The sequence below is a fragment of the Nicotiana sylvestris genome, chromosome 9 (genome assembly GCF_000393655.2).
Source record: "Nicotiana sylvestris chromosome 9, ASM39365v2, whole genome shotgun sequence".
Classification (NCBI taxonomy): domain Eukaryota; kingdom Viridiplantae; phylum Streptophyta; class Magnoliopsida; order Solanales; family Solanaceae; genus Nicotiana; species Nicotiana sylvestris.
Window position 1 is genome coordinate 105,392,402 of NC_091065.1, and position 23,862 is coordinate 105,416,263.

General features: G+C 37.5%; 2 protein-coding genes across 4 annotated transcripts; one reads left to right on the forward strand and one right to left on the reverse strand.

Moving 5' to 3' along the window:
- Positions 1–339: 339 nt before the first annotated feature.
- LOC104236599 (pentatricopeptide repeat-containing protein At4g20740) lies at positions 340–5,804 on the forward strand. Of its 3 annotated transcripts, XM_070155876.1 has the most exons (6): positions 340–902; positions 1,855–3,605; positions 4,035–4,150; positions 4,401–4,456; positions 5,108–5,487; positions 5,608–5,804. In XM_070155876.1, the coding sequence occupies exons 1-2, from the start codon at positions 476–478 to the stop codon at positions 3,591–3,593; spliced, it is 2,166 nt and encodes a 721-aa protein (XP_070011977.1). In that variant the 5' UTR covers positions 340–475; the 3' UTR covers positions 3,594–3,605; positions 4,035–4,150; positions 4,401–4,456; positions 5,108–5,487; positions 5,608–5,804. The 3 variants fall into 3 exon arrangements, with proteins under 3 accessions (XP_070011977.1, XP_070011975.1, XP_070011976.1); XM_070155874.1 differs by lacking the exon at positions 4,401–4,456 and having other exon boundaries at positions 5,098–5,487; XM_070155875.1 differs by lacking the exon at positions 4,401–4,456.
- Positions 5,805–6,116: 312 nt separating this feature from the next.
- On the reverse strand, positions 6,117–15,264 carry LOC104236598 (uncharacterized). The gene is made up of 2 exons (XM_009790553.2): positions 14,887–15,264; positions 6,117–6,557 (listed from the first exon to the last, which is right to left on the reverse strand). Exons 1-2 carry the CDS (start codon positions 15,175–15,177, stop codon positions 6,426–6,428), a joined length of 423 nt encoding a protein of 140 aa, XP_009788855.1. The 5' UTR covers positions 15,178–15,264; the 3' UTR covers positions 6,117–6,425.
- Between the last annotated feature and the right edge of the window lie 8,598 nt (positions 15,265–23,862).

Below are 23,862 nucleotides of genomic sequence, written 5' to 3' on the forward strand. Positions count from 1 at the left end.
ATAAAATGGCCATGTATGACCACTCATAGGATCAAGAAATATCAATCTATCAATATAATGTATATTACAAAACTAAAATATTTTTCTACTATGTCTTTTAAAATTTTAACTTGTTAAATATTTAAAAAAATTATTTGAATTCCACACGTTGATGCAGTGTTTTTCAGACAAACTCTACTTCCTCTATCATTTTCGTTATTGTTTATATACTAGATATAAATAAAAGATATTGTGAAAAGTCAATGTCCAAAATCAAATCAAAGGGATAAGTAATTTGGTAGTACTCGCTATTTTTAATTTCACTTTTATTCTTTTACATTTGGTTACAGACATAAGCTTTTAACAATTTTAGTGTTACAAAAAAAAAGTTTGCAACTCTAGCACATCAACATGTCTGTGGTAGTTCATTCAAGTTTCGCCGCTTTCAGTTTCTGAAGAAGAAGAAGAAGAAAAAACACTGAACAGAACCTCAAAAATGCCACCCAAATCTGCAGTACTACACAAACCATATTTTTTCTACGGCCACCGTAAACCGACTCAGCATCGGCCTACAGTACAAGGCGGCCTTTTCTCCAATCGCCAAACGATAAACCCCAATCACCCCACCCCCAAAAACTCACCTTCTTCTTCTGCTAATTTTGAGCTTCAAAAATGGGACCCAGATGGAAATTTGGGCCTAAAATCCGAAAAAGACTCATCTCATGAATTTTTCTCTTTGGCTCAACGCTTATCACCAATTGGTAGGTATATAGTTGATTCATTCAGGAAACATAAGAGTTGGGGCCCACCCCTTGTGGCTGACCTTAACCGTCTACGGCGCGTCACTCCTAAGCTTGTAGCTGAAGTTCTCAAGCACCCTAATATTGATCCTAGAATTTCCTCCAAGTTCTTCCACTGGGCTGGTATTAAAAATTCACTCTTTTTTGCCTTTTTGAATTTTGTTACTTTTAATCAATGAGGCTTCTTATTGTTTGTGGTTTTTTTTCTTGTCTGCAAATTTAATGTGCTATGTTGTCACTTTGAAATGGGAAAAGTTTCAACTTTTAATGCTGAGCACTTTGTTGTGTATTTTAATTACATTTTAAAATATATTGAATCTGTATAAAGAAGGGCAGCTTGGTGCACTAACCGCGGGGTTGGAGGAAGGCCGGACCGCGTTGGGTCTGGTCTACCTAGCCTTACCTTGCATTTCTACGAGAGGTTGTTTCTGCCACATGACGGCAACTTTTACTATTGCGCCAAGGCTTCCCTTCGTATTTAATCTGTATGCTACTACTGTTTAAGTGCTTGCTCTTTTTTTGCGAAGAACGTGACATTTGAGCAGCAATTTTATTTTTATGACATTAAAGTTGCATACTTGTAGTAATATTTTTCTACAAGTTGTTGAATATATATGAATTATTTTTCATTTTTTAGTCTAAAAATGGGTCAAGCTGACTCCAAAAAAATGAAAAGGGAATTTTTTTATGGGATATAGAGAGTATGCAGAGCCGAGGGTGTACCGGAAACAACCTATCTACCTGCACAAGGTAGGGGTAAGGTTGCGTACACACTACCCTTCCCAGACCCTACTTATGGGATTACACTAGGTTTGTTGTTATTGTAGAGAGAGTATGTAGATACAATCCTGTAATTTTGAGGCAGTCAACGGCCGCGATTGTCATGGTTTTGATGTTTTGACTGATTGCTATGGCTTAAATCGTTCTACATACAAAAAGAGGAAACCCAAAATTATGCATTTTGTTCTTATTCTCTATGGATGAGAAAAAATGAGTATAAGTAATAGACAAACGAATAATAATCAGCATTTTTCTTGTATGTGTATCTGCTTATTCTTATAGTGTATCTTAACAGGAAAGCAGAAAGGTTATAGGCATGATTTCTCTTGTTACAATGCCTTTGCTTATGGTCTGAATCGGGTGAATCATTTTCGGGCAGCTGATCAGGTTCCTGAGCTGATGCATATGCAAGGAAAGCCGCCTAGTGAGAAACAATTTGAAATCTTGATCAGAATGCACAGTGATGCTAACAGGGGTCTTAGAGTATACTATGTCTATGAGAAAATGAAGAAATTTGGGGTAAAACCAAGAGTTTTTCTGTATAATAGAATAATGGATGCTTTGGTTAAAACCAATCATTTGGACCTGGCTATGTCAGTTTATGATGATTTCAAGAAGGATGGGTTGGTGGAGGATAGTATGACTTTCATGATCTTGATAAAGGGACTATGCAGGTTAGGGCGGATGGATGAAGTGTTTGAGCTTTTGGGTCGGATGAGAGAGAATCTTTGCAAACCTGATGTGTTTGCTTATACAGCAATGGTAAAGATATTGGTTGCAGAGCGGAACTTGGATGGTTGTTCAAAGGTTTGGGAAGAGATGCAGCGGGATGCAGTTGAACCCGATGTTATTGCTTATTCAACTTTTATTAATGGTTTATGTAAAATTAATCAGGTTGAAAAAGGCTATGCGTTGTTTAATGAAATGAAACAAAAGAATTATTTAATAGATAGGGCGATTTATGGATCTTTGATTGAATCGTTTGTAGCAAATGGAAAAGTTGGTTTAGCTTGTGATTTGCTTAAAGATCTGATGGACTCGGGCTACAGAGCTGATTTGGCAATCTATAATTCTCTTATTGAAGGTTTCTGCAATGCAAAACTGATCGATAGGGCCTATAAACTTTTCCAAATCACAGTTCAAGAAGATCTTCAACCTGACTTTACCACTGTAAGGCCCATATTGGTGTCTTATGCAGAGTCAAAGAGAATGGATGAGATTTGCAAATTGCTTGAGGAACTGCGGCGATTGAGCTATTGCATTCGTGATGATTTATCCAAATTCTTTACATTTATGGTAGAGAAGGATGATAGGATTATGATTGCTTTGGAAGTCTTTGAACATTTGAAAGAAAAAGATTATTGTGGTGTTCCAATATATAACATTCTTATGGAAGCTCTCTATAAGAATGGTGAGGTGAACAAGTCACTCACATTGTTCTCTGAATTGCGCGATTCATATTATGAACCTGATTCATCGACTTACAGCAATGCTGTCCAATGTTTTGTAGAGGTCGGAGATGTACAGGAGGCATGTAATTGCTATAACAGAATTAAAGAGATGTCTTTGATTCCGTCGGTTGCTGCGTATCGTTCTCTTGTCAAAGGGCTTTGCAAAATAGGGCAGATAGATCCAGCAATGATGCTAATTCGTGACTGCCTAGGCAATGTGGCGAGTGGCCCTATTGAGTTTAAGTATATTCTCACTATTATTCATGTCTGTAAAACGAATGATGCTGAGAAGGTAATGAAAGTCTTAGATGAAATGCTAGAAGAGGGCTATTCTCCTGATAATGTTGTATATTGCGCTGTAATTTCTGGCATGTGCAAACATGGAACAATTGAAGAAGCACGGAATTTTTTTGCAAATATGAGAAAGCGAAAACATCTTACTGAAGCCGACTTAGTTGTTTATGATGAGGTGCTTATTGACCACATGAAGAAGAAGACTGCAGACTTGGTGTTGTCTGGATTGAAATTTTTTGGTCTGGAATCAAAGTTAAAAGCAAAGGGGTCTACCCTTTTAGCAGGTTGAAAATGAAAATAGGTAATAAATCATAAACTCGTTATTTGTTTGCATCTTTTAACTTGTATGTGATATGAACTGCCAGGAATTGTCGCCCTCTTTTATGTGGCGTCTGAAGTTTTCCAGAACTTGAGTATGCAAACTTGATCTTTGAATTTTTTTTTTTGCCGGGGGGGTGGGGGGGGGTGGGGGAAGGAGGTCTTTGTTTTTTTTTTTGATTTCCAAACTTAAGTTTTCCAATTTTTCAATAATTCAAAAACTAGTTTTTGGAGTTTTTAGGTTTTGAAAAACCAAGTTTGGAAATCTAAAAAAACTTTTTGCAAAAACAGGAGGAAACAAACACTTTCCAAAATCTCTTTGAGTTCACAACCTTAGTTTTTGGAAAATTTCAAACAAAAACCACTTTAGATTTCTCACTGTTTCCCACATGTTACTACTTCAACTTTGCAGGTAACTTGTTAAACAGATTCTGTCTGTAGTTGTTGGAGGGGCCAATCTATCCACCGGAGGATTATAAGTGCATATTCTCTTTGAGCGTTGAAAGACTACTCTGATGCTTTTTGAAGGTAATTTTACTCAACTGGAGATTGAGCAATTCATTGGTAACTGAATCAAACTTTTCGGCCCAAAAAGAAAATAAAGAAACTAACCCTTTGTCTAGAGACTAAAGGAAAGAAGGGAAATGTACCTAAATTTCCCTTCGTCTTTTTTTGGTTCAGATAGATACATTTTTATTTTAGAGTCCTCTAGTTTCTCTCCGATTTTCCCTATTATTTTCCACTCTTGTGCTCTCTTTTCTTACATCGGTGTTATCAGGTCAGCTTGACTAATCCACCAGGCTCTTGTCCAGCTAACAAACACAAGTTGCCAAGGTAATCTTGTTCATCAAGGCTGGAGCTGGAGTAACACAAAATGTTGTAGTTGAGATTCAAACTTGGGATCTCCAGGTTATTACTCCCATACCTCAAGCACTAGGCCATCCTCTTAGGGACTCCATACTTGTGCCAGTCTCTTTGCTTTCCGTCTTTCCCTAGCTTCCTGACATAGGAAAATGGAAATGTTGATTTGGCAGTGAGCTGGATTATGACCCTGCTATGAAGGCCCATCTAGCAGCGGCATTGATGACTTCTGCCAATGTAGCACAGCCTAATAACCGGTTTACTAATTGCCTTTTGGTTATAAATTATAAAGGAGTGAAATTGTTTGATTAGTAGCCGAGCACAGCTGTCAGTTTATTTCATTTGTAAAATGTGAAGGCTTGAGGTGTTTACTCTCTGCTGAAAGGTTGGCCTGAGAATCACTAGGATTAGGGGGAAATACCAGATGAGTAAAAGAACTTGCATAAGTTTATCATGTCTTTGTGTGCTTACAGGCCATAGACTATCGCAATAAGGTTTACATCCAAATGCACAGCTAAGGGATAGATCTCATAGTTGTCTTGGCGAGAGCTAAATTCTTCTATCCAATTATTTGCTTCTTATAAAGACAAGATATCCATTTGACTTTGCTGCAGGATTTTGCAGAAAAGATGATCATTCTCAAACATTTTTGGTGGATTAACTGCCAGGGGTTCGTCAGCTCCTCTTGGAGCATTTCTCCACACAGAGACATGTTCAGTGAAAAATGTTCTAGTTGGGAGTCATCTGTTGATTTGTGAACAGATCTTTTTAGTTGCAACTTGAAGTTGGAAAGTGAGGTTATGCAAAAACTGACTGCATGTTGAAGTATATGTTTGGCCGGATGAAAGCATTGACATGGAAGTATTTGGCTTCTCTCTCTGTGTGTGTTGCTGCGGGTACGAGAGAGAGGGGGGAGGGGGAGAGAGTGAAAGTGAAAGGGACCGTCTTGTTGTTTGGTGATGTGGAATGGTTTAACAGTGTCTAATCGCAAGCTGAATGATTTGGTAAGAGAAGATTGGCAAGCATTTGTTTGTTTTTTTGTTATTTTCATGGTTTGGAGGTTTAAATGTTCACTTGTGCCCTTGATTTTCTCGAGAACAATAATTGACCTTTGGTTTTGACAGATTATAGGAAATGGATCATGCTTCAAGAACAGCATCATGGACGATGCTACTAACTGTTACGAGAAGGAATGTATATGTGCAATTGCAGAAAGATCTGTTGGTTCAATCCGATATGTAATAAATATTCTTTTCTAAACTTCTTAACGACGAGACAAATATATTACCATACAAAATAAAAACAATACATCTTAGCTGAACGTCTTAAGATGATATTGTTCATCTTGTGATAATGCAAATGCTGATTTTGCTAACTTTTGATTGATACTGTATAACTCGCAAAGCAGCACACAGACTGCTTAAGATGGTTTTTCAATGATACATTTGAAAATTGTGTTCTGAAAACTTGTTAACTGATGGGGCGTAGTTTCTGCTCACTCCTTTTGTATAGCAGGTTTTCTCACATCTCATGCACTCCTTTTCGATATGTAAATGAAGTTAAGCGCTCATGAGCAAGAAAAGGAAATCAAAAGAAAGACAAAGTAAAGCAACAGTACTAAAGGAGCCGTCCATAAAAAACCAAAGCGCAATCAAGGGTAAAGCAGATCCAGTAGAAATTTACATTTTAGTTGGTGCTATATGAATCATTTCACCTTTTGCTTTTCAGTAACCAAAAGGGATACTTTTATAATTTGGTAAAGAAATAGCAGGAGGAAACATAGCGCTTCATGCACATATATACTGTAATATTTTGAATTAGATAGCTTGAGTTCGGCTGAATAAAGACATTTTTGTAGTCAATGATGATATAGTGGTGCAGTGCTAAATTGGACCAAGAAGCTACTCTGTAGATCATATTTTTTCCACCTTAACAAATTGGCCTACTTAGATGAAGGTTCAACTTCCCGTTTGGGTCGGTTACGTGTACGAGGAGTTGCAGGTATTTCCTCTAACGGAGTAACCACAATGCCATCATCTTCCTCGCCTTCCATTATTGCTTGATTTACTGCAAGCTGTCCATTCAACAAGAGAAGTCAAATACAGTCCTCATACACTCAAAAGCAAATTTTATAATGTGCACACAACAATTTGCTGAGAAAGAATCTGAAAATACAAACTACTTCAAAATAGACCCTTCTTTCTCTTAACTGTTGAGCTAATAGAAGTTAAAAGGCCAAAAAATAAAATCCGGAAGTTTGACACCCCAGCAACCCAAAAAAAGAAAAGGGTGGCAATGGAATTAAATTTGAAATATAGTGCTTGAAAAATACAACTATGATCATTATGATCACTGCAATTACTCCAAAATGCAAACTAATAATGACCAATGTAGGGCACAAATAACTGAAAAACAACTTTCTCATCAAACGATATGATCAAAATTCACAAGGGAACATTTTATTAGTATATATTTTTCTCTTGTAGCTTATAATGGGCATGCATGTGCGAGCGTGTGTGCGTATGCATGTGTACATGCCCTGGCAAAGCCACCTTTTGCTAAGAGTGATAATATTACAAAAAAATTACACTGTATATATAAGTAAAATATTAAATTTTAGATGTATGTAACATACATCGAACACCCTTTGTGGGGAATTTTTTTTACTTTTCTCAAGTCCGAACACCTTAGGGAAATTTCTGGTTTCACCACTGTGTACATTTGACATGAATTTGATCCGGTTAAAGGACATGAACACCATTTGAGTTTCTTCTAATGATTGAGAGATTTTTTTCTTTTTTTTCTTCCACTTCCAACTTATACTCAATTGGATCTGTAATTCTGATGCCCCAGTTTAAATCACATGCTGTACATATGCCAAAGACATGCATCTTGTGATTATGGGAAACCACCAATTTCTAAGTGTCCAACATATATCATTGGACAACATAGATCTTTGGCAGAGTTTGTACTTCATAAAGACATTAAGTGTATGATAGGTCTAAACATTGTATATTTGACCTCTTATCAACCAGAAAATCAGGGTATGCACTGGGATCTTCAATGCAGTGGCTGATGTATTGTCTAGGGAGAGTACAAGCATAAATACATTATTTTTCCAATGTGAAATAAGTTAGTGTTGCGGAAGCCGAATATATAGAGAGGGATTAAATCACAATTACTATATCTAATGGTAGCTAATAAATAAATAGTAAATGAGACAATAATAAAAAAAGAACACCAAAAGTTTACGGGGCTCGGCAAAATTTTATTTTCTGTGTAGTCCTCGGACACAATCAACTCAAACTTTATTTCACTCCAAAAATACAAGTGAAATACTACAAGAGAGAAAGAAGACTCAAATGCTTTAGGAGATAAGAAGGCAAGTGAGAGGTGTTTACAAATGAACAAAACCCTTGTTATTTATAGAAGGGAAATAGCCTTAATAATTTCATGCATGACATCACATAAAGTATGATCATGCAATGTAAATGCATGAAAAATGCATTTACCAATTTCTTCCTAAAAGGAGACTTCCAAATGTTCACACTAGTTCACATGAATCTTGTCAAATTTAACAAATCTCCACCTTGGCAAGATTCCACACTTTCAATTTTCTCTCACCTATAATTTTGATTGTGTCTTCAACTTCAATCTTCAAAGTTCAACAATGTTGATCAAGTTCAAACAATGTTGAAACTTGATCGCAGTCACTACTTTTGTTAGCTTATCGGCAGGATTGTCTGTAGTTTAAATTTCATGCACCATGATTCTACATTCTTCTATAATATCTCACACAAAATGATATCGAACATCAATGTGCTTCGTCCTTGCATGAGAAACTTGGTTCTTTGCTAATTGGATAGCACGTTGACTATCACAGAATAGTGTGATACTTTCTTGATCAATACCAAGCTCTCTAAGCAACCCTTGAAGCCAACCTCTTTTACAGCCTCCGTAATTGTCATGTACTCTGCCTCAGTAGTAGACAAAGCAACCGTTGACTGCAACATAGACTTCCAACTAACTGGTGCATTTGGAAAAATGAAAACATAACTAGTAGTTGATCTACGCTTGTCCAAATCACCCGCACAATCTGAGTCACAATATCCAACCAGATACTGACTATCTTCCTGCTAAAAAATCAATCCAACATCTACAATATTACGAATATACCGTAGAATCCATTTTACAGCTTGCCAATACTCCTTTCCTGGATCACGCATATACTTGCTTACAACTCCGATAATATGTGAAATATCAGGTCTTGTGCAAATCATTGCATACATCAAGCTACCAGTGGCATTCGCATATAGTACTCTTGACATATACTCTCGTTCAGCTTCATTCTTCGGCGACATAGTAGCACTAAGCTTAAAGTGAGGAGCAAGCGGAATGCTAACCGACTTCGTGTTCTCATTCATGCCAAATCGATCTATTACTCTATTCAAGTATTCTTTCTGACATAGACACAGTTTCTTCGAATGACTATCTCTTTTTATCTTCATGCCAAGAATTTTCTTCACCTCACCCAAATCTTTCATTTCAAACTCCTTTTTTAGTTGAATCTTCAACTTCTCAATTTCCTCTTGACTTTTTGAAGCTATCAACATATCATCAATGCATAAGAGAAGATATATGAAAAATCCATCTTCAAGCTTGCGCATATACACAGAATGATCGTATTTTCTTCTTATGTACTTCTGCCGCAACATAAACGTGTCAAATCGTTTGTACCATTGTCTAGAAGATTGTTTCAATCCGTACAACGATTTTTCAAGTTTGCACACCATATTTTCCTTTCCAACAACTTTGTATCCTTCTGGCTGAGTCATTTAGATTTTCTCTTCCAAGTCTCCATGTGAAAATGCAATTTTTACATCTAAGTGAACTAGTTCCAAATTCAACTGTGCTACCAAAGCCAATAAAAATCTAATGGAGGAGTGTTTTACGACCGGAGAAAACACCTCATTATTATCAATTCCCTCCTTTTGAGCATATCCTTTGGCTACCAATCTTGCTTTGTAGCGAACATTTCTTGGTTAGGAAATCCTTCTTTCTTTGCAAATACACATTTGCACCCAAATGCTTCCTTTCCCTTCGGGAGATTGGCCAATTTCCATGTGCGATTCTGATGAAGGGAATACATTTCTTTATTTATGGCAATCCTCCACTTATCTTCTTCTGAACTTTGGACTGCGTCTTTATAAGTGGTAGGAATACCATCAGCTACAATTGAGGTTGCACAAGCGACCATATTTATGAGACGAGCAAGTTTCTTTATTGTTCTTTTTGGCTTGCTGGTTGCTATTGATTCAAGTTGTTGTTAAGGTTCCTGAGTTGGAATCTCCCTTTCCACCGACTCTTCTTCTAGAGGAAAATCTTCTATTATTTCCTTGTTTTCTCCCTGTGTTGGAAAAATTAATTTTCCCTCGAACTCCACCTGCTTTGAAGCACCACCAGTTTGTTTGACATCTTCGACTGTCACTTTATATGTTATGACAGATTCATCAAAGGTAACATCTCCGCAGAATATAATTTTTCTTGTCTCTAGACACCATAAACGGTATCCTTTGACTCCAGAAGTAATCCCCATAAATATAGCTTTCTTTGCTCTCGGATCCAATTTTGACTCTTTCACATGATAGTATGCAATTGAGCCAAATACTTACAAAAAACTATATTCTTCAGCAGGTTTTCCATACCATTTTTCAAATGGTATCTTGCCACCAATAGCGGCAGATGGTAGACGATTAATGAGGTGACATGCATATGTTATTAGCTCAACCCAAAATTCTTTGCTCAAACCAGCATTGGACAACATACAACGAACCTTCTCTAGCAAATTCCGGTTCATACCTTCATAACACTATTTTGTAACCTTTATTGATGACTTCTCCCGGAAAGTGTGAGTGTATTCGATAAAACTAAAGATGAGGTATTGGGAACTTTTTTCAAATGGAAGACGATGATAGAGACTCAAACATGCAGAAAGATAAAGTGTCTTAGCACAGACAACGGTAGAGAACACAAAAATTATCTTTTCAATATTATTTGTGAAGATGATGGCATTGCGAGACATTTCACCGTCAGAAATACATCACAACTGAATGGAGTGACAGAATGTATGAGCCGGACTTTGGTGGAGAGTGTTCGATGTATATTGTGTGCGCAGATACACACAATGATCGTATTTGCTTCTTCGGTACTTCTGTCGCAACATAAACTGTCAAATCGTTTATACCATTGTCTAGAAGATTGCTTCAATCCGTATAATGATTTTTCAAGTTTGCACACCATACTTTCCTTTCCAGCAACTTTGAACCTTACTAGCTGAGTCATATAGCTCTAATACCAGATTTGTTAAATTTGATAAGATTCATGTGAACTAGTGTATTGGAAGCCTCCTTTTAGGAAGAAATTGGTAGATGCATTTTTCATGCATTTACATTGCATGATCACACTTTATGCGATGTCATGCATGACATTATTAAGGTCATTTCCCTTCCATAGATAGCAAGGATTTTGTTCATTTGTGAACACCTCTTACTTGCCTTCTTATCTATTAAGGCATTCGAGTCTTCTTTCTCTATTGTAGTATTTTTGGAGTGAAATAAAGTTTGAGTTGATTGCGTCCGAGGACTAGGCAGAAAATTAGATCTTGTCGAACCTCGTAAACTTCTGGTGTTCTTCTTTTATTATTATCTCATTTACTATTTATTAGCTATCATTAGATATAGTAGTTGTGATTTAATCTCTCTATATCTATTCGACTTCCGCAACAATTGGTATTAGAACCAAGGTTCTATATGAGTATGCTCTGTGGTTGCACCATAGTCAGAACTTCCATGTCAAAAAAGAATTACTTTGGTATTCTGTAGTGTCGGCAAATAAATAGTATCTGTAGCAAAAATGGGAGACAAGAAAAATGAAGAGTCCACATTGAGTGTCAGTAATACATCGTTGGCATCTTCGCTTATAACAAAAATTATGTCAAATGCGAAATTTAAAGTTGAAATTTTTGACGGGGCAAGGCATTTCAGGATGTGGCCTGCTGAGGTTCTTGATGTCCTTTTCAACAAGGGCTAGATACTGACATAGAAGAAAAGAAACCAGACAATATAGGAGAAGAAGATTGGTAGATTATCAACCGCATTGCTTGTGCTACCATTCGATCTTACCTTGCAAGAGAACAGAAGTATCCATACATAAAAGAAACTTCTGCAAGTAAATAGTGAAATGCATTGGAGAATAAATTCTTGAAGAAAAACCGTCAAAATAAACTTTACATGAAAAAGACTGTTACGCTTCACATATGTTCTTGGTACTACAATGAATGATCATATCACCAAGCTTTAATAAGTTTTGACAGATTTGCAGAATATGGACGTGACTTTTAGTGATGAAGATATGGCCTTAATGTTATTAAGTTCACTTCCCGATGAGTACGAGCACCTCGAAACTACTCTACTTAATGGAATGATGAAGTATCTCTCAAAGAAGTTTGTTCTGCCTTATACAACTGTGAACAAAGAAAGAGAGAAAAACAAAAGAGTGGAGAAGGAGAAGCAGTGGTCGTGAGAGGTCGTTCTCAAAACCAAATGAGAACGAAGAAAGGAAGATCGAAGTCAAGATCCATACCCAGCAAAGATGAATGCGCCTTTTGCCGAGAAAAGGGGCACTGGAAGAAAGACTGTCCAAAGTTGAAAAATAACAGCAAACTAACAATGGGAAGGCTATCATGGATGTGAGGCGCAAAGGAGTGATTATATAGCCAAGGCATATGGGTAACAATACCGGTGCTATTGTCCCCCTTATTTGTACTGTTCCTAATTGTTGTATTTTTCTTTTCTTTTATTAATAAAAAATTAGCCCTAGGTGCTTGCCTAGCGGATTGCCAAAAAAAAAAAAGGCTATCATGGATTCAAATGTAGTTGATTGTGACGACTCTGATTTCTCACTAGTTACAACTGAGCCATTCAAACCATCTGCCATATGGCTGATGGATTCAGCTTGTAGCTATCATATATGTCCCAATCGAGACTGATTCGTTGAATTTCAAGAAGGAGAATGTGGAGTTATTCACACCGCAAATAACAATCTTCTTACCGCATATGGTATTGGTTCAATCCGATTAAGGAACAATGATGGATTGACCAGAACATTAACAGATGTTCGATACGTACGGGAATTGAAGAAAAATCTCATTTTTATAGGAGCCGTAGAGTGAAAGGGGGTTCAAAGTCATTGCATAAAATGAGGTAATAAGAATATGCTCCGGTGCACTAGTGGTAATGAAGGGATACGGAGAAACAATAGCATGTACCACTATCACGGTAGTACAGTTATTGGGACAACAACAATTACATCCAATGATGACAAGGAGGCAGAAGTGACCAAGCTATGGCACATGCTCCTGGACATGCTGGAGGAAAATTGTTGAAAGTTTTATGAGATCAAGGATTACTAAAAGGAGTAAAGACTTGCGATTTGGAGTTTTCTGAGCATTGTGTCAAGAGGAAACAAACAAGGGATAAATTTTGAATAGATATCCATAATACTAAAGGTATTTTGGATTATGTTCACTCTGATGTTTGGGGTGCTTCCAAAAAACCTTCATTAGGTGGGAAATACTATTTTGTAACCTTTATTGATAACTTTTCCCGGAGAATGTAGGTGTTGGGAACTTTTTTCAAATGGTAAGCGATGATAGAAACTCAGACACGCAAAAAGATAAAGTGTCTTCGCATAGACAACGGTGGAGAGTACAAAATGATCTTTTTAATATGATTTGTGAAGATGATGGCATTGTGAGACATTTCACTGTCAGTTAGTCCACTCATGAACATTCTTCATCTAGTTTTGCACAAACTGGCTACTCCTTAAAAAGCTCAAAAATCAAATTGCAAAATAGGTGCAAAATGCATGAAACTCTGCCATCTATACATCTAGTCGTCTCATTTTCCAGCAAATATATGTTCAATTGTTCTTGGTTTCCTCCCAGCAGATATTCTCCAAAAAATTGAAGACACACATCAAGCGATGCTCACTTCGCGCTCTATAAACATTTTCCTAGCATGATCGCTCAATTCAGTGGAATTTACAGTTACACTTCTAATCAGAGCCAAATAGAACTGTCTTTTTTCCTTGTCAAAGCAATGATTGATGCATTGGTACTTCACAGACCTATGCTAACAAGTTTGCACTCTTCTCACCATTTCCAATTGTGGGGGAAAATACTATACGCCATTCCCATTCCAATCAAGTAGCATATCCACACTAGAACTGAAAAAGTTTGACAATGAAAAGACTACAGACACAGAAGATAGCGTATATCAGCACACGTAAACCAAGAATTGCTGATTCAAGTCTTAGATGGCAATTTTTTAAAATTTGCAAAAACTAAGTCTGCAAACTCAGTTTTTTGCAACTCTGAAACAAAACCCACCTAAGTCTGTCGAGTAGCATTTGCATTGTCATGCAAAAAAACACCCCCCATTTAGCTATAAGGGAGATGGCACTGACTCGAGCATTAGCATCTTCCCTGGCTATAGATTCATAACCTTATCTAATAAGCTCCTTTGTCCGAGCCCTCACTTCTACTCTATATTGTCAGATCCTCCAAATAGGTTGCCACACCCGCGTCAGATCCTCCAAAATGCACTAAATTTCAAGGATCTGACACGGGCATAGCAGCATCTTCTGAAGGGTCTGAGCAACATAGCTTTTATCCACTTCCCTCCTGTCTCCCCTTCTCCAAACACCCCCCCCCCCCCCCCCGCCCAAATACGCACACACACACCCCACAGACCTTACGTGTCTCGCCAGCAAAAGAAAATAAAGAAGTATAGATTTCCTCCAGCACATTATAGTACAATAGTTATTGTCTAATGTTAATATAAATGTTTTAAATATGGCAAGTAATGCAAATCTAACATGTCAGTAAAAAAAAAAAAAGCGGATAAAATTTCAGGTAAACTTCAAATTTCATCAAGCCCCTCCCTCCACGCAGGAAATAATTCAAAACCAACAAATGCGGATGTTAGTAACTAAATCTGAACACTAAAACAATAATCAGATAACATAATAAGTGTAAATATAACTGGATGCAGATACAATTACTCTTGGTAATTTTCCTTTACGTCACTTCCAAAGAATTTTAAGTAACCTAAAAAATGGAAGACGAACCTAATTTAACACAGGCTACTATGAGACAGACTGACACATTTTAATATAAGGAAATCAATAACCTTTTAATACGTTTATAAACATCTAAATTTATATATAAAAAAGTGAAGTGAATTAAGTTAAAATTTGTCGAATTGAGTCTCAAAACAGAGTAGGGACAAAAATTAAGGGACGGAGGGGAGAAAAAAAAAAAAAGTAGTATATGGAAGTATTACCTCTTCGAGGAATTTCTTGTCGAGATTATCAGCAATACGGGCAGAAGTAAAGATGGTGATAGCAAGCAGAGAAAGTGGGAAAATCAAAGCAAATATATAGCTGGTGCTACTTATTCCTCCTCCTGCACGCGTCACCACTGATAAGCCTCTACTCTTCTTCAATTTCCGGCTATGCAATTGAGGAAACGGCGGCGTATTTCGTGAAGAAGAACCCAAAGAGAGCTGCTGCGGTTGGGGCTCATTGAATCGGAGGAAAGTAGTAGAAGAGGAGAGCGAGTTGGAGAGTATCATACTCGCCTTCACTGGTTGGTTTTCAGTTCGTTATCGTTAAAGTATTTGCTTCCTGACATTTCTATGCCTCTTTTTTTAATCTTCTTCTCTTTTTGCCCCTCTACTTAGGCAAAAAGATGAATAAAGAAGGGTCAAATAACAAATTAAAATCCAACCCATCCAACATAATTCTACCTCCCGTTCTTTTCTATTTTATTTATTTGGAAAAAAATATGAACGGTTATATAATTTTAATTTTTTAAATTATTTAACTTAAATTCTTTTAATTTTATATAATTTTCAATCTTCAAATTTTATATTTAGAATTGAATTACGTCGAACTCCAATATCTTGACATAATAGTTTGATGGGTCATTTTAAATTCAATTTGTTGGTCAAATATACAAATAAGGAAAATCCAATCCATTTACACTTGACAAGTTACTAAAAACATGTGTTAGATTTTGCCACATCTACCATACTCATTTAGGAATTAGTCATCTCGGTAGCGAAGCCAGAAATTTCTTCAAGGGTGTTTAACTTGAATTAAGTGGAAAAAAATTCCAATAAAGGATATTCAATATATATTATATACCTTTAAAATTTAATATTTTACACACATATATATATATATATATATGTATGTATGTATGTATATACAGTATAACTTTCGGTGAAGGGCGGTCAATTAACCACCCTTAAGGGAATGTAGCTTTGCCCATGCATCTGACCACATGCCAAACATGTACTTAAGATCGTTGACAGTTACACGTTAGTTATGCAAGAATTATTGTAATAACCCGATTGGTCGTTTTGAGCAACTACGTCCGGTTTGGCAGTAAGAGGTCACGAGTAGCTTCACACAGTGTATTATGACTTGCATGCATTAGTGGCTCGAGTTTTTGAGGAGTTCGGAAAGGATTTTTAGAAATGACTTTATTTGAGAAGCTTGAAGTTTAAAGAATTGACCAATATTTGACTTTTGAGTATTTGACCTCGGATTGGAGTTTTGATGGTTCTTATAGGCTCGGGTGGTGATTTTGGACTTAGGCGTGCGTCTGGAATTGGATTTGAAAGTCCGTGGGTTGAATTGAAGCAATTCGGCGAAAGTTGAAAAAGTTGAAATTTGGAAGATAGAAGAGTTTGACCAATAGTTGACTTTTGTGATATCAGGATCGGAATGCGATTTTGAGAGTTGGAACAACTCCGTTATGTCATTTGGGACTTGTCTGCAAAATTTGACTTCATTCCGGGTTGGTTTGATGGGTTTCGGCACGAGTTTTAGAAGTTGAAAGATTGGAAAGTTCATAAGTGTGATTCTTGGTGTGATTCATCATTTCGGCGTTGTTTGATGTGATTTGAGATCTTGAGCGATTCCGTGTTAGGTTATAGGACTTGTTTGTGTGTTTAAACAGGGTCCCGGGGGTCTCGGATGTGTTCCGAGCGGGCTACGGGTCATTTTACCTTATTTTTGAACTGTTGTTTTCTGCCTTCTGGTATTCTTCTTCGTGATCGCAAATAGCCTTCGCGTTCGCGATTATCCACCCCCGTTCGTGTAGGCCCCATTTCTTGTTCTTCGCATTCACACTCTTTCCCTCGCGTTCGCGAAGGGTTCTTTCTGGATAGCCTCACTATTCTCTTCGCGTTCGCGAAGCACAACTGGGTAGCTTCCACTCTTTTTTTTTGCGAACGCGATCCTTTCTCCGTGTTCGTGATGCACAAAGGCCTGGGCAGAATATATATCTTCTAAATCGAAGTTTAGGCCATTTTTATCATATTTTGACTTGTAGAGCTCGGTTTTGAGCGATTCTTGTGGCGTTTTCAAGCAATTCGATTGGGTAAGTGTTCATCACCTGGTATTTAATGTATTCCATGATTTTATCTTCATATTATCATTTAATTTGTATTTTGGGTATAGGGAAATATTGGTTTTTGAAGAAAATTTCTAAAATGAAAAATCATGATTTGAGGGACCAAATGGTATCAGAATTAAAATGACTGCCAGGACGCTGAGGGGGAAAATGCTCTCCCTTCTCTCTTCTTTCTCTCTCTAGATTTTGTTCTTGAGCTTGGCAGCCATGGCTGCTCCAATCTCTCCCCAGCCTTTGGTTGTGGGAGAGGTGAACCAATCAGCTCATGAAACAACAATGAATAACAATCCAAAACTGTTGTACGCAGATCAACTACGTCCAAAACAGTCTAACGCAGTTCTGTCCAAAGCAGAATTATTTCCAGTAACGTTTGTGCATGGTGAGCCAACAGTAGATTTTTCAATAGATGATGTTAATCAATTCACAAGAGAGGAAGGTTTACATCAGGCTGTTATCATGAAGTTTTCATATAGTAAGCCTGATCTGCAAGAATTTAGAAAAGTATTCTCGTCGCATTTCGATATTAAAGGTCGTTGTAACATAGGATTGCTGGAATTTCGGCATGTTTTAGTAAGATTTGATCTATACAACGATTTTGTTCAGTGTATATCAAAATCAACTGGTTATGTCAAGGCAAAGGGTGAAGATTTCTTTTTTCGAACTTTCCCATGGACGATAGGATTCAATCCTAAAGAAGAAATGTCCATGGCAGTGGTGTGGATCTCTTTCCCAGGTTTGCCGCCCAATTTTTTCGCTAAGAGATCCTTGATGTCTATTGCATCAGCTGTAGGTAAACCAATTGCTGTGGACAAAGAAACTCAGGACAGAACAAGGCCAAGTGCTGCCCGGGTGAAGGTCATTCTTGATCTACTGGAAAAACATCCGAAGAAGATTAAAATTGTGATCTTTGACAGAGTTTCAGGTAAATCAATCGACCAGTATCAGGAAGTGGTGTATGATAATCTTCCAAAGTATTGCACATATTGCAAGCATCAAGGGCATTATGATGAAGCATGTAGATTGTGGAAACAAAAAGGATCAGAGGAGATGGCTACAATAAGTGCTCCATTTGAGAGTAATCTACCAGTTATTGATGTATCCATGACTGACAAGCTTCAAGGGGATGCTAGAAATTTGCTTAATCAAGTTGATGCAAGGCAGGCTGCCGTTGTTCAACTGGGAGCTGAAGTAAAAAAACAAAATGACAAGGCAAAGGGAGTTACTGAAGTAATTGATCCTTTGGGTGAGTTAACAACAGCTGGCGAGGGAAAAAAAGGGAACAAAGAAGCGTGCCTTTTGGGTCGTGTGACTGGAAAGGAATCAACAAAAGATCAAGGAAACGTGAGCTCTAGTGGGAAAGCTTCTCGTTTGGAAGAGAAAGATGACAAGCATGCGGGCCATCCAAGTCTTTTGAATAAGCAGCAAAATGCCAAGGAAAAGAAAAATGCACATGTAAAGGCTTTACCTTTTACTGTGGGGCCATCATTCAAGGACATGGATGCGACCAATTTTGGCCTTGAGAGTTCAAGTGTGAATGGGAATCCAATGGCCTTTAATAATAAACTAGTTGAGGGCCATGGTAACATGGAAAGGAAAAAGGTTATGGCCGAAATTGAACAAAAAGTAGACCATGCGGGCCATGACAGTGGACAAAAAGATGGGAATAAAGGCTTGCAACAATTAAATAACAAGACAATGGGCCATTTATGTTTAGAGATACCAATGCCCATAATGAAAGCTGGCGACAATGTTAAAGTGCATCCAATGTCCACAAATAATAAAATACTTGATGATGGAATTGTGGGGAAGGCTGCGGGCCATGATAATACTACTTTAGGAATAAAATATATTGCTTTCAATTGTGAAAACACTCGGACATTAGCTGGAAAGGAACCACAAAAAGCTGATGCACTAGTTCAACATCATTCACTGCTCCAACAATTTTCGAGCAGCTACGCGGGGGAATTAAAGTCTACTATTGCGTTACACGCTGCTGATCGTGCTATTGATGGAGAAATCTCAGCAGATCGTGCTACTGATGGAGAAATCTCAGCTGATCGTGAACAAGCTGCTGATCGTGAAATCTCAGCAGCAACTATTGCTGATCGTGCAAATGATGGACAAAATCTGGAACTTTCAGTTTCTCCTGATCGAGCATCTATTGATGCACATGTTCGTGTGCAATTTGTTCGACCAACAAGATCAAGAGCAACTGGAGATCGAGCAGTGCAAGCTGATCGAGCAACAGGAGATCGAACATCTTCTGATGCACATGTTCATGTGCAAGAAGATCGAGCAACACGAGCAACAGACGATCGAGCATCTTCTGATACACATGCTATTAGGGAGAATGAATCACATCCAAAGGGACAATTGATGTTGGCTGAGATATCCAGTGCAATCATCTCAGCAGAGGAAAGAAAACTATTGGATTCTATGGAAGGAAACAATGTGGTGTCTCGAGACGATAGAGGTTACGAAAGTAATGAAGAATTGAGCACACCGGAGGAAGTAGGATCCAGTAGTAACCTTAATGTCACAAATAATGTTTTTATCCCTTACTCTAGGCAGCTACTCATCAATTCTGGGCAGAAACAAATGAGATTGAGCAGTACACCAGATTTGTTATCTCATGATAGACAACTGTTGGATGCAATGCTAAATGCAGATCCTTTTGACATTTTGGGTCGTGATCCTTATAGCGCTAACCGCGGGAATAGGAGCAGGAATGAGGTATATAGACAACAACAAAGCAAGCCAAGCTATGTTAAATCACAAGATGAACCAAACTTGGATGCACAAGGTGTTTTAGACATGCCAAATCAACGGACAGCAGACAACGATATAGTTGTAGAAGGTGAAGTAATTGAAGGGCTGCCACAAAGCGTCGAAACAGTCCCAATTAATGCTACAGAGGAACAAAAGTCACATACAAAGGAAAAAAGCAGGGACGACAATGTTAGGCGACCTCCAATGAGAAATGCCAAGCTTAAGCAGGCCGCCCCAACTACATCAACAAAGTCCAAACGATCTAAAAAGAAATCATGAATTTTGAATACTTCTTGAAGAATTGGGACGTTGTTGATAAAGACTTACAAATTGAAAAAATTACCAGGATCGACAAAAAGGGACATCATTTTAACTCTTTCATCATTTTAATATGCCACTTTATTAGTATCCTCATATGTAATCTCATCACAGAGTATGTTATAAACACTGTGATGATCATAACTTATTTGGTCCTTTCAAGTTCTTATTTTTTACATGCTTGCTAGTAATGAGGTTTAGAAGACTCAATAGGATTAGTACGGTAAGGTTAGCCCGGTTTTTTGTTATATGGGTAACAACTCCGGTGCTATTGTTCCCCTTATTTGTTTTTCTCCTAATTGTTGTAATTTTCTTTTCTGCTATTAATAAAAAACTAGCCCTAGGCTATGCCTAGTGGATTGCCAAAAAAAAAATGGTATCGGAATTTGATAAATTTTGTATGATTGAACTCATATCGGAATAGGTATTCGGTTTTTGTAAAATTTGTCGGATTCCAAGGTGCGGTCCCGGGGGTCAACTTTTGAACCGATTTTTAGAATTTGATAAGGTCATCAAGACTTTATGATCCGAAATAGTTTCATTTGAGTTTTATTTGTGCTTTGAAGTTATTTTAGTTAGATTTGAGCCGTCCGGAGGTCTTTTCACCCGAGAAGTTCATTTTAAAGTACCGGTTTGTCTTCTTTGAGGTAAGTATCTTGCCTAACCTTCCGTGGGGGATTTCCCCTTAGGATTTGAGTCTTCTATGCTAATTGTAGTCCGTGTACGCGAGGTGACGAGTGCATGCTCGAACTTATTTTTGAAAAATTTGCCTTTTAGGGCTCTTAGGTCCTTAAATTCACTAAGTAGGAAGTTGTTCTGATGTGATTGAGTTTCTTATTTGCTAGTTTCACCTTTACATACTCTATACGATGTTATTAGCACTTCTTTACCTCTTACTTGTTATTTGACCCTTATTTGCCTTAACTGAAGTGATTGCCTTCCTTATTGTTTTTGTTACTTCGTAATTGTGAGTTCCTCTATGACTTTGTGCATATATAGTACATGTCCAAATTGTTGTGGTTGCCTCTGTAGTTATCATGTACCTTATATGTCTTGTTATTTTTGTGAAGGTTGTTGTATTCCTTTGATTTTTACGTAATTCTCTTGTTGCCGTGTACTCATACTCTTGGTGGTAGAAATTCTTGTAATTGAGTTGTTAATTTGTTGCTGTAGATTTAAATTATGAACGATGGGATCGGGTTGCACGCCGCAACATGATGAATAAGGGTGATATATTGAGGAGGAATAAGGGTGAATTGATATTATATCGTGGGATCAGGTTGCACGCCGTAACAGGAGGAATAAAGATGAATTGATAGTATATGGTGGTATCGGGTTGCGTGCCACATTATCTTATATTTATTATTATGATATTGATATTGTACGGTGGGATCGAGTTGCAAGCCGCAACAGGAGGAATAAGAGTGATATATTGAGGAGGAATAAGGGTGAATTGATATTGTATGGTGGGATCGGGTTGCACGCCGCAACAGGAGGAATAAGGGTGATATATTATGGAGGAATAAGGGTGATATATTGAGGAGGAATAAGGGTGAGTTGATATTATATGGTGGGATCGGGTTGCACGCCGCAACATATATTTTATTTTGGTATCTTATGTTTTATTGTATTGACTTTCATTCCTCCATGCAAGACTTTGATAACTTGTATTTCTGATTTTCACTGATTTTTGAGGATCGAGTTGTTGTCATTATTTATTGACTTGCCGTCATTGCCTGAGTTCTTTTTCTAATACTATTATTCTGGTGAATTAATTTTCAAAGTAAATTTACTACGTTGAGTCATTTCCTCCTGCCCTGTTGAGTCGTTCGTAATATCGTGATTTAAAATGAAGGAATTAATATCATGTTTCTTGTATGTCTTTAAGTTAGAATTCGCTGTATATTTTAGTATATACTATTTCTAATAATTGTCATATTTTATTTCAACTGGTTTCTCAACTGAATCCTGTTTGAGGTTATATTTTTCTTAAAAGGAATTTCTGTTAAGTTTTAATTTAATGAATCGTATATTAAAGGCGATAGCTTGTCCGATGTTGTATTTCTATTTGAAAAATGCTATTTTTTTTCACCGAAATAATTTCTAAAAATAACTTCCTCTTTTCTCACTGGTTTTCCTATTTGGTCCAGGAACTGTACATTTACTTTATGATATATAAATGGAACTTCTTGAACATCTTAATTAGCGTTTGTCACGGATATTATGTACTGAGTAGCACGTGGATCTTTGACGTGCAAAGTGAAAGGGAAATATGTGGCACAAAGTGTCATGCGTGTTAAAGGTTTGGAAGTTGTGATTGTGATATGAGACTTCGAGGATTGGGATGGTCGGAATTGTGTATTAGGAATGATGCGATTGGTTGAGTTAACATCGTTTCCTTATTTGAGCACATTTTTACTAGTCTGTATCCTAGCTATGTAGGTGTTAATTTACTTGTTTACTTTTCCGTACCATCCGCGTTTTCCCCTTATCGTCTCTATTGTTTGTAATTTGATTTCTTCCTGCTATTGACGTTACTTTGTTATCTTTATCTTGTTAGTTTATTATCATATCCTTTCAGCTTATTAGACCAGTAGGTGTCTTGACTGTTCCTCGTCACTACTCCACCGAGGTTAGTCTTGATACTTACTGGGCACCTCTGTGGTGTGCTCATACTATATTTCTGTACATTTTTGTATAGATCCAGTATTTAATTGTTAGTGGTTGTGCAGATCGTTGTTGTGGAGACTAAAGGTAAACCTGCTGCAGCGTTCGCAGGCCTCTGAGTCACCTTCTATTGTACTTATTTCCATTGTTTCCTTTTGTTCTGGAACAATGATGTATTCATTTTGTATAACTACTCCTAGAAAAGCTTATGACTTGTACTACCGATTTTTGAAATTATAAATTGTTCAGAGACATCTAATTCGAAGTTACTGAATGTTATGGTTATTTCTATTAATGTTAGGCTTACCTAGTTTTAGAGACTAGGTACCATCACGGCCCTTTCGGAGGGATTTGGGGTTGTGACAAGTTGGTATCAGAGCTCTAGGTTCATAGGTGCTACGAGTCATAAGCAGGTCTAGTAGAGTCTTGTGGATCGGTACAGAGACGTCGTTACTTATCTTCGAGAGGCTACCAAAACTATTATGAAATTACACCTCTTTCATTCCCTATCATGCGACATTGGTTCAACTCGAAGCATATAACTTATGTTCCTTTACATCCACTCGTGTGTGATATTGCGTTCTCAATGTCCGCTATGCGCTAGTGGTTTGTGATGCTACAAATGGGCTACGAGCGAGCTAGGGATGCTCAAACATTGTCTCAAGGTGTCGTCTAGATTGAAGATACAGAGGTATTGAAAGACTATCCAGTTGTTCACATGGAGGTGCAGCGGGTTCCAGCATCTGGTGGATAAGTAAGAGCTTGTGAAGGTTTAATTGGTTGACTAGTCGTCGAGATTGTGGTGGGGTCACGAGGTGGATGTTGATTGAGGATAGATGGTGGTAATGGAGACTATGTGGGTTGTAGGGGATTTCTACTCAGTGAAAGGTACATATTGTTATTCAAGGCACTGGAGAAAGCGAGTTTGACTTTTACGAGGATGAACATGCGCTCAGTAGATGACTTGGAGTACCTAGTGATCGGTGTTGTATGAGCTATGAAGGTTAGTTTTGCGGATCATCAGATGTTGTTTTCTATGGCTTCGTGCCAAGTGAGTGTCACGACCCGGATTTTCCACCCT